At 56.1% G+C, this 10,654-nt stretch overlaps 1 protein-coding gene across 1 annotated transcript; it reads left to right on the top strand.

Moving 5' to 3' along the window:
- The first annotated feature begins 1,666 nt into the window (after positions 1–1,666).
- On the top strand, positions 1,667–4,568 carry LOC135461038 (low affinity immunoglobulin gamma Fc region receptor II-like). The gene is made up of 8 exons (XM_064738021.1): positions 1,667–1,697; positions 2,270–2,290; positions 2,379–2,609; positions 2,868–3,125; positions 3,729–3,788; positions 3,890–3,973; positions 4,342–4,363; positions 4,451–4,568. Exons 1-8 carry the CDS (start codon positions 1,667–1,669, stop codon positions 4,566–4,568), a joined length of 825 nt encoding a protein of 274 aa, XP_064594091.1.
- The last annotated feature ends 6,086 nt before the right edge of the window (positions 4,569–10,654 follow it).

The raw sequence follows: 10,654 nt of genomic DNA, 5'->3' as shown, positions 1-10,654 counted from the left end.
AAGGATATACTGCAGGTCAGAGTGATGGCTATCGTCAATGTTTACTGATCCAATCACTCAACACCTCTTTGCATTCTCCTCCTGAGGAATTGGACCTTTTTGGCAGTACAAACGCCAGTTTGTCTAACACTACAGCTGGTGGATGGTTTAGCTTTAAGTCTTCAAACCGACCACAAGAAACATGGGCCACCCTAGATTCATTCCTGAATGTGAGTGAAATCTCTCCGCAGCATTACAGTAAATGTAACAGCACAAAGATCACTGCCCCAATGAAATTACCCACAGGAATATTTTTAATTTGCGGAGACAGGGCGTGGAATGGCATTCCAGCTAGACCACAGGGTGGACCCTGTTATTTGGGTAAACTGTCATTGTTTCATCCTAATGTGTCCTTGCTAATGCAGCTGAGTCAAAATTCAAACAGAAAGAGACGTAGCATACATGACTTAGACTGCAGCTCGATAGGAGATCCACAGTTTTGGGGCACATTCAAACAAGTGGTTGTTTCAACTATCTTGCCGGGAGGATCTGCCAATAAGGCTATGAATTTAGCAAAGCAATTAGGGTGCTGGGCAAAGAGTGAACTGAACAAGACATCACAAATCCTAGACATGCTAACCACAGATGTGCAGAGTGTTAACCATGCTGTTTTGCAAAATAGAGCTGCCATAGATTTTTTGCTTTTAGCACAAGGACATGGATGTGAAGAATTTGAGGGAATGTGTTGCATGAATCTGTCTGACCATTCGGTGTCCATTCACAGTAAGATAAAAGAACTACAACAGGGACTTCACAATCTGAAGGAAGAAGAAGGTTTAGGAATTGACGAATGGCTTAAAAGCTTAGGACTTGGACCGTGGCTAAGAAACCTTGTGATCTATGCTATAGGACTGCTGGGTGTAATTTTACTGTTTTTGCTGATTTTGCCTTGTGTTTTTAATTGCATTCAAAACATGGTCAGCCGTACAATAGCAAAAACCTGGCAAGCTAATTTCCTTGCACAAGAAGAAAACGGGGGAAATGTGGAGAGCTTTAATGTGGAGAGCTTTATTAATAGTTGGTTAGCTGAGAAAGGCCATGCTGACATATTGCCACTGGTCAAACTGAGAAATCAGCAGTCAGCAAGCTGAAAGGAGATGTCAGCAGCTTGCAATCAGTGGCCTTGCTGCAACATGGAGAAAGGGAGTAGAGATTAGTCCTGAATATCTCCTAAGAATATGTAGAAAGTATCAAAAGTAGGACCATAGGAATGTAAAAGTAGGTGTAACTGCTGATATGTAACTAACCAATCCTGAGCTCAACTTTTGCAATATGCATGAAGTTAATTACGAACTGTATTTAACCCGCTGTGCTGATCAATAAAATTGGGCCTGTGATGATCAACCTGATGTCCTGGTCTCCTTCCGTCGACAACCCATCCTTGGTTCCCCACATCCCCTGAGCCCCCCACTCCTGGAAACACCATCCCCCACCATGTCCCCAGACTATGCAGCCTTGTCCCCAGCTTGTCCTCGGCTTGTGGCCACCCTGCCCCCACCAAGGGCCACCTACACGTGGGGCCGGACGTGACCTCGCTTCCTTCCCCTTCATCCGAAGAGCCGCCAGCCAGGAGAGAGGTGCCCACAGCAGCGAGTGACAGCCAGTGCACATGGCTGGGGACACCGGGATGGCCGGGAAGGTGGCGCTGCTCCTGTGGGGTGAGTGCCCCGGGCACGGGCCTGACACCCCGGGGATGGGGAGGGGAGAGGGCACAGGGGGGCTGTGGGGTCCCCTGAGGTCCCCAATGCCAGAGTCCATGGACCCCAGTTTGGGGTGGCTGTGGGGACAGGAAAAGGGAACAGGAACAGGGAGCAGGAAGCGTGGAACTGGGATTTGGGGAAAGGGACAGGGGGATAGAGATGTGGGGACAAGGATGTGGCAGAAGGAACCTTGGGGCTGGGGCAGCTGTGGGAACAAGGACAGGGACACAGGGTTGCAAGGACAGGGACAAGGGGTCAAGCACCATGCTGATGGACCATGGGGACAGGTGCCATCGGAATGGGACCATGGGTACAGAACCATGGGGATGTGGCTGTGGGGCTGGCAGGGGTGGCCTGTGCCAGTACAGGGTCCCCATGCCTAAGCAAGAGTTGGCTGCTGTGTCCCTGTCCTTCTGCGCCACACTAATGCCCCCACTGAGACCTATTGGGGAAAACCCCACGCCCTGTGCTCCTGTGTAGCTGTTCCTGCAGTGCCACCCCCACCCAGCCCTGTCCCTTCTCCCTTCCAGCCCAGACCCTCGGCCTCGCTGGTGAGTCCTCAGGGGATGCCATGGCCCCACCCTGCTGTCCCCAGCCCCACGCTGGCCCTGGCAGGCTGGTGTCCCCTGTCACCCACAGGTGCCCAGACCACCCAGCTCCTGGTGGAGCCCCCCTGGAGGCCAGCGGTGCTGTGGGACCGGGTGACACTGACCTGCCAAGGCTTGGGGACTGCCGGTGCCACCATCTGGTACAAGGACGGGCGGCGCTGGTGGCAGCAGGGAAAGGACCGCCTCATTGTCACCCTGAGTGGAACCTATGAGTGTGACAGACCTGGCAGTGGGCTCAGCCCCGCTGTGAACATCTCAGATGGTGAGGGGTGTTTGGTGTCCCCAGGCTGGCACCCGCGGGGACCCCAAAAGCTCTGGGTGGGCTCCGCTCCATGGCTCACCTTTTGTGTGACCCAAGCGTGTCCCCTGCTCTGGGGACATCCCAGAGCATTCCAGTGTGGGTGAACTCGTGTGGGTACTGGGGACACCTAGTGTGCTGGGTGTGATCCAATGGATATGTCCCTTTGACATGGGGACCCTTCAGATCGCTGAGATATGATAAGACTTCCCTGTCCCCCAGACTGGCTGGTGCTGCAGGTGCCAGTGCAGGTGCTCTTGGAGGGGGACACAGTGACACTGCGCTGCCGGAGCTGGCGAGACAACCCGATCACCTCAGTGTCCTTCTACCACGAGGACGAGGAACTGGAGGTGTTCCCCAATGGCACTCAGCTGTCCCTGTCCCGTCTGCGGCTGAACCACAGTGGCCGCTACCGCTGCAAGGGCCAGGTGGGAACCTGGGGTTGGAAGGAGTCAGCGCTGGTGACAGTGACAGTTCAGGGTGAGCACCCCAAAGCCCCGCCTCGACAGTCCCACAGCCCATCCCCAGAGACTCAGGGCCACAAATCCCCCTCGCCTCTCCTGCCCTGATCTCTCCCCTGTGCTGGTGCTGGAGGGTCCCCCTGAGCCCACCCAGGGGTCCCCCCTCACTCTCAGCTGCCTCAGCAACCCCAGCACCCTGCAGCCCCAATCTCCCCTCCTGCACGTGTTCTATTGGGACGGGCAGTGGTGGGGGGCCCACTGGGGTCCCTGCAGCTGCTGGTGCCCGCCGTGGGGGTCTCCCACTCGGGGAATTACAGCTGCCAGGTGCACTCCGAGGGGATGCCGTGTGGAAGAGCAGCGCCCGGCTCTGCATCACGGTGCACAGTGAGTGTGGGGATGGGCATGGGGAGCCCCCACAGCCTCCTCGGGTCCCCTGCCTGAGTACATCCATGTCCCCCATAACACATTGCTTGTGTCCTTCCTCCACTCCCCTTGTCCTCTCACCCCTCTTTGGTGTGACCCCATCCCCAACATCCCCCATCACACCCATCCCCCATCCCTATCCACCCACACTGGCTGCTAGGCCCTTCCTGTGGCCTCAGCCCTGTCTCTGTCCCCGCAGTGCCCGTGGCCCACGCCACCATCACCCCTGATGTCCTGGAGGTGACACCGCATGACACGGGTACAGGCAGGGACACAGCTGGGGTCACACAGGGTCACCAGAGATTGCAGGATCCCTGGGGTGATGGGTGACCCTGATGTGACCCCCTCTGCTTCTTGCAGTGGCCGCAGGTGTCAGTGGGGCCCTTTTGTTCCTGCTCCTGCTCATGGGTGTCATTGTGGCCTGGCATCGGTGGAACCATGTGGGTGGGTGACAATGGGGGCACAGGGGTCATGGAGAGGGGTGGGAAGGCCCTCAGAGAAGGGGGGCCCTAGGGCTGCACCCACAGCCCCTGACTTGGGCAGGGCTCAGCCCCCAGTGACCATGGCTCAGAGCCCTGGGGAGCTGTTGGAGGGTCCTGCAGGGATGTTGGGGGTTCTATCAGGGGTCCTCCTCCCTGCCAGACTCAGAGTTCTGGGGGCTCAGGGTGTTGGTGCAAGTGTGGTGGGTCAGGGATACTGAGGGGGGAACAGGGATACTGGGAGGGCCCGGGGAGAATTGTGTGTCTGGTGGTGGTTCAGAGACCCTGGGGCCCCTGGGTCTCCAAACTCACCCCTCCAGTTTTCCTTTGCAGATGCCAGGAAGCACCAGCAAAGGTGAGTGCAGCCTCCAGCCATGATACACCTTTTACCCAAACCCCCAGCACCTCCCATCCCCTTCCACACACCCCCTTATTCCCACAGGGCCCCCCCAGACCCCCTGGAACTCCCAGTGGAGGATCCTCAGGCGACGTACATGGAGCTGCAAAGGCAATCGTTGGAACCCAGCGACATCTATGAAAATCTACACCAAAAGTTGTGATGCTCTGTGAAGCGGGATGCACTGGGTGACACTAGGGGTGCTCCCTCCACACCTCCCGTGGTTGCCCATCCTTCCAAGGGATGTGGCCATGAGTCAGAGGGGAGGCTACACAGGGCACCCTGTGCTCCCCATTTCCTTTCCCAGTACCCCCAAGGGCTCCCCCATCCCTTTGCTGGTACCTGCAGAGGCTCCCCAGCCCCATCCAAGGGCCCAAGTACCCTCAGGGACTGCCCCATTCTCTCCCCACAGCATTTGCAGTGCACCCAGGGCTTCCCCATTCCCCCTCCCACTACCCCTGTCCCATCCCGCTGTAAAAGGGGGAACTGGGGAGGATTCTTGCTGAAAGGTTTCTAAGGTGAAAATGAAGCACAAACATGGCAATATTATATCTGAGAGCTGTTTACTGATAAAGGAGGATAAACTTTCGTACCGAAGGGGAATAGAAGGGAGTAGAAAGGGAAAAGGATAGAGAGAGAAACAGAAGACAGGGACAGTGTTACCGCAAGAAGCCTGGGCGCTCTGTGGGCACCAGCTGGGCAGATGGAGTGTGTGTGCTGCAAGCCAGGGCGAGCCCACATGGCTTTTGTGAGTGGCTGGGCGTGATTTCCAAGGACGGCACCTGCGTGTCTCTGGCATGGGCGAGCGATGGCTGCAGGCTGGCTGCTGCGGGCTGGCTGCGGGCTGGTGCTGCGGCACTGGGGGCTCTGGGCTGGCTGCTGTGGGCTGGGGCTGCGGGGGCAGGTGCAGCAGGCTCGGTGCTGTGGGCAGCATGGGAAACGCGGCAGAGGCGGCGGGTGGGTGCAGGCAGCATCCGCTCCATTGGTAAAGCAATGAAGGAATGTCCAGGACGAGCAGGAATGAGCTGCCTCGGGGAAGCAGCAAAGCAGGGAAGAACGGGTGCGGACAGGGAAGAAGGACCACCGGGAGGAAAAGGTGGGGGTGGGGAAGTATCGGTGATATTTTTGCCCTGCGACTGGGAGGAATGATGTATCAGACTCCATCTTTTGAGGAGGCTAATTAATTACTTTTTAATACCGTATTATTCTATATTTTATTACATCTAAACTGAATCTGCCAAGCACTCAACTGCACTCCACTGCACACAATCTCATGACTGTCAGCCAACAGTCCTGACACACACAGACCTGGATTCAATTGGTCAGTGAATCAAAACTCTCATACCAGAATCCAATTACCAATTCCCTTCAGGTAAACAATTTTCCACAATGCATTCCATGTGTGAACAATACAGGAGCAGTAAATGAGATAAGAACTGTTTGGATCCTTCTTTGCTTCTCTCATTGTTTCTCCCAGGTTCAGAGAATGTCAATCCCACAGGGGAGGAGGGCCAAACTGACCCTCCAAGCGAGACCATGATCCTCCAAGAAACCCAAAGCAAATGCTCCTGTTGTGTCGCAGTTGGCTGCCTTCATTTACAAAGGCTCCTCCCACAGCCTGATTTCCCAGCCATTTTTCCCAGACGTTTTTCCTGGGAATCTGTCCCACCAGCCAGTGGGTGTCACTCACAGCCCGATCACTGAAGCTTTCTCTCCCCTGATTCTCTGTTGCGTGAAGCCTCGCCAGGGACAGGGTTCCCAGCTCATGTACAACCAACAGAGTCATTTTTCACCTCATGTGTAGCATATGTTGAAACATAAATCAAAGTCAGATTTGTTCCTCTTAACCCCCATGTGTTTAGCTCTGCAATCCCCCTCCCAGTGCTTCCACTAAGGTGGCTTACTGGTGCCCATTCCAGTTCCAAGGGGGCACAGGAGCTGGTTCCCTAATCCTGGGACAAAAATGCAGCTCTTTGGTTAAACTGGACGAAATTGTGTTTCTTTCTTCAGCTCTGTCAAGGAAGCTGAACAAAGTGGGAGCCTCCCTTGGAATGGAAAATATGACCTCCTCCTCTCTGAACTATTATAACTTTGAAATTACCGGTCTTTTAGGCAAAAATGTGAGGACAGGAATAGCATGTTTAAATGTTTACTAATATGTATTGTGAGAAACAAGTTAATGGAAGTTGACTTTTACTGGATATTATATGAATTGATATTACATTATTGATTATACTGTTGATTATATACTGCGATGTTGTTCAGATAGTGAAAAGTATTGTGGAGTGGCTGATGTTTTTGTTGTGGCCATCGAAGGTTGTGGCCCAGCCATGGCCCAGCCCCACTGCACAGGGATGGCCATTGCCCAGCTCCGCTCTGCCCAGCCCCAGGGGGCAGCCAGCACCTGAGGGTCCCCCCTGCCCCCTTGGCTTTGATTCTGGCAGCTTTAGAGCTGCTGCAGAGGTGAGAATTCTGTGGGTGGAAACAGGCCTGGCTGTGGTTTGCTCAGCCCTGCAAGAAGCACAAACCACAAAGGGAGCTCAAGCAGTGGCTCTGTGAGGGCCTTTGATGGTTGTCAGAGCAGGGCTGGCTGGAAACCCCCCTGCAGGGGCAGCTGAGAGGGAACCAGTCCAGAAATGCAGAAATTGATCATTTTGTCCCTTGCAGCAAGGGTCTGAGATAGCCCCAAAAACCTTGCATATCCCACAACAATCTGCTCAACAACCAGACCAGTTGCCTCCTCCTGCCTGCCTCAAACCTGCAGCCGTTTAGAATGGCCTGGGAAGGGTGTTTGGCTTTTGGCTGTCACTGCCAGACAGGAGGGAAAACTGTGGAAATATCGAGCTGTGGCTCTGCCCCACAGGTATGGCGGGGCTGTGGGGAGTGATCCTGTGTGGATTCCAGGTTTCCCCAAAGCTGCTCCATCCCTGCCCTCCTCACCTCAGTGAAAGGCTGAGGGTTTGCAGGAATTGTGGCATAAAGACACCACAGGGGCTGCTGTGGACCCGAGACCAGCCTGGGGACAGGCGCTGCCTTCCTTCCATTCCGGATCATGGAGAGTGGTTGCGGGTGTTGCACAGGGTGTGTGCCATGCCCCGGGACACTGCTACGCTGCCAGTGGGCACTGGGATCCAACCTGCTGCCTTGGTGGCTTCTGCCTGCTGCCGGTGGTGGTGCCGGGACCAATTGGTGCCCGTGAGTTTGCAAAAGGAGCGATTTCCTCTCCTCCCTCCCGTGTGAGGCCGCCATGGCCCCTGAGGGGATGGAGGTGGAGCGGGGCGCCCCCTGCTGGCCGGGAGTGCTCCCTGCAGCGCCCTCTGCTGGCCGAGGTTATAACTGCCACAAAAACAAACAGTGATGAGTGGGAGGGAAAGTTCTGGGTTTGTGTTGTTTGTACTGTTCTAGTTTATAAATTTCCCAGTAAAGAGCTGTTACTCCTTTTTCTACACTTTGGCCTGGAAGCCCCATCATTTTTGAAATTAATAAAAGTTTTAGCATGGGTCTTCTTTTCATTCCAGGACAGTTCCCACTTTCCTTGGGAGACATTTCTCATTTAAATGAGTTGCCAGCTCCTGGGATGAGACAGACATCCCAAGAAAGACAGGGTCAGGGACTTGGCAACCTCATGCTCTACCTTTTAAGCCAGTTTGGCTAACAAGGGCCCTCTCCCCAACTGGCACTTCTGGTCACCCGGCCACTCAGGAGCTGGCTTTGGCAGAGCCTCACACTGTCCCCAGTGTGCCATGGCTGACAGTCTGATGGACAGACGGGGCCCAGTCTCGCCAAAAGCAAAGTCTGACCCATCCCTGCCACACACAGATGTTCCACAATGTCTCCAGACATCAAAATTTTCTTGTCTCTGACATCCCACCCTTTGCCATGGCCGGATCCTGACCTGCTCTGAAGAAGGGGGAGGCTCTGGAACCCCCACAGAACATTTGTTACATCCTCGTGGGGGCAACAGGGCAGAGGAGGAATTTGGGACAGGGCACAAGAGAATCCAGAGCCCCCTGAAGACCGCTTTGGCCATGAGAGCAAGGAAGTTGCAAGTTGCAGGTTCCTCTGGTGGAGGAATTGTGCAGGGGAGAGTGTCCAGGGTCTGTTCCTTTTGGGGACTTCCCCAGGAAATTGATCTTTTTGTGAAAATTTGGAATCTGATCCTTGTTGCTGTAGCTTTTGGTTTTATTCTCTCTCGTTGCTGTTGCAGGAAATTGTTCTTCTCTCAGCCCTTTGGGATCTTTGTGCCTCCACAGGGAGGGGCAGTTTTTAGTGGGAGCACACACACGAGTGGGTGCCCATGGGTGGGGACACCCAGTGCATCCCAGTTGCCCCCAGTGTCACAGCACAACCTCATTGATGTCACTGGGATTTCTTGGTCGCCCTTGGGGTCCCCGCAGCTCCACGTAGGCCACCCAGGGTTACTGGTGGTCGGTGATGCCTGAGGGCCCTGCAGGACAGAATGGTTGGGGGGACCAAAGGGGAAGGGGTGACACCACTGTCACTGTCCCCCCAATCCACAGTACTCACACTGCACATGTTTGGTGCTCACAACGTGGGTGTACACAACCTCTCCCTCCTCTGGGTGGGCCGGGGGATCAGGGCGGGGCCTGTGGGGAAAAAGACAATGTGTGGAAGGCGATGGAGACTTGTGTCATGTGGGAAAAAGGGGACTCATGGTTGAAGAACCCCACTCACCTTTCCTGCTGCTTTCTGGCAGCTGCAAAGGAAAGAGGGAGGGGTGACTGTGGGGTCCCATGGCCCTACCCCTCTCAAGATTCCTGAATCCCTATGGGACCCTCAATTGCGCCCTCAGCACCCCCAAGCATCTCTAAAGTCCTCCAGAATTCATGAGTCTCCCCAGTGCCCTGGGCCAACTCAGCCTCAAGAATTCAAAGCCCAGCAGGGACAGAGATGCTCCAAACACCTCCAGGGCCCCTGAAAGAACCCCCAACATCCTTGCAGGACCCTCTAGCACCTCCCCAAACCCTACAGGACTCCCATGCAAAGTGACAATTCTGGGGCAAAGGTGCTGCCCTATCATGCCCACACTCTGGGGACCTCTACAGATCCCTTGGACCCCCATCCCCCCATTGTCACCCACCCACATGGTGCCACCGATGCCAGGTCACAATGACACCCACGAGCAGCAGCAGGAAGAAAAGGGCCCAACCGACCGCTGTGGCCACTGCAAGAAACAGAGGGGGACACATCAGGATCATCCATCACCCCAAGGGTCCTTCGACCCCGAATGACCCTGTGTGACCTTACCTGTGTCCCTGTGTCCCCACGGTGTCACCAACAGGGCCAACTCTTGGCTGAGTGCCCGGAACACACGGTGCCCATCCTGTCCCAGCTGGTTGGTGGCCATGCACTGGTAGGCCCCCAAATGTCCCACATCGACTGCCCTGAGCTCCAGGAGGGGACCCTGGGCCACCTCCTGCCCATTGTGCAGCCAGGTGAAGGTGACAGGGGCTGAGCCCACCTGAACCAAGCAGCGCAGGGTCACGGGGTCACCTGCACGCACCTGGTGTGATAGGGTGCCAAGGGTGATGATGGTATTGGCCACGGGCACTGTGGGGACAGAGACTGGGCTGAGAGCACAGGGAGGGGCCGGCAGCTGGTTTGGGGGGATAGGGACAAGGGGAGTGGGTGTGATGGGGGATGTTGTGGATGGGGTCACACCACAGAGGGGTGAGGGGACACAGGGCAGAGACGGGAGACACAAGCATGGTGTACGGGGGACATGGAGATGCCCAGGAAAGGAGACTAGAGGAGGCTGTGAGGGCTCCCCGTGCCCATCCCTGCACTCACTGCGCACCGTGACGCGGAGCCGGGCGCTGCCCTTCCGCACGGCCCTCCCCTCAGTGCGCACCTGGCAGCTGTAATTCCCCGAGTGGGAGACCCCCACGACGGGCATCAGCAGCTGCAGGGACCCCTGCGGGCCCCCCACCACCTGCCCGTCCCTGTAGAACATGTGCAGGAGGGGGCTCGGGGCCGCAGGGAGCTGGGGGTGCTGAGACAGTTAAGAGTGAGGAGTGACCCCTAGGTGGGCTGGGGGGGACGCTCCAGCACTGGTCCCTGGACAAACTCAGGGCAGGAAATGGGGGGCTTTGGAAACGGTGACCCCGAATCCCTGGGGAGGCGCTATGGGGCTGTCAGGTGGCAGCTGTGAGGTGCTCACCATGCACTGTCACTGTCACCGGCACTGACTCCTCCCATCCCTTTGATACCCCGTTGATCACCCAGGCC

This window comes from Zonotrichia leucophrys, unplaced genomic scaffold, assembly GCF_028769735.1.
Source record: "Zonotrichia leucophrys gambelii isolate GWCS_2022_RI unplaced genomic scaffold, RI_Zleu_2.0 Scaffold_154_110643, whole genome shotgun sequence".
Lineage (NCBI taxonomy): Eukaryota > Metazoa > Chordata > Aves > Passeriformes > Passerellidae > Zonotrichia > Zonotrichia leucophrys.
The sequence above is the reverse complement of the archived record's forward strand: the minus strand, read 5'-3'. Positions and strand labels throughout refer to the sequence as shown.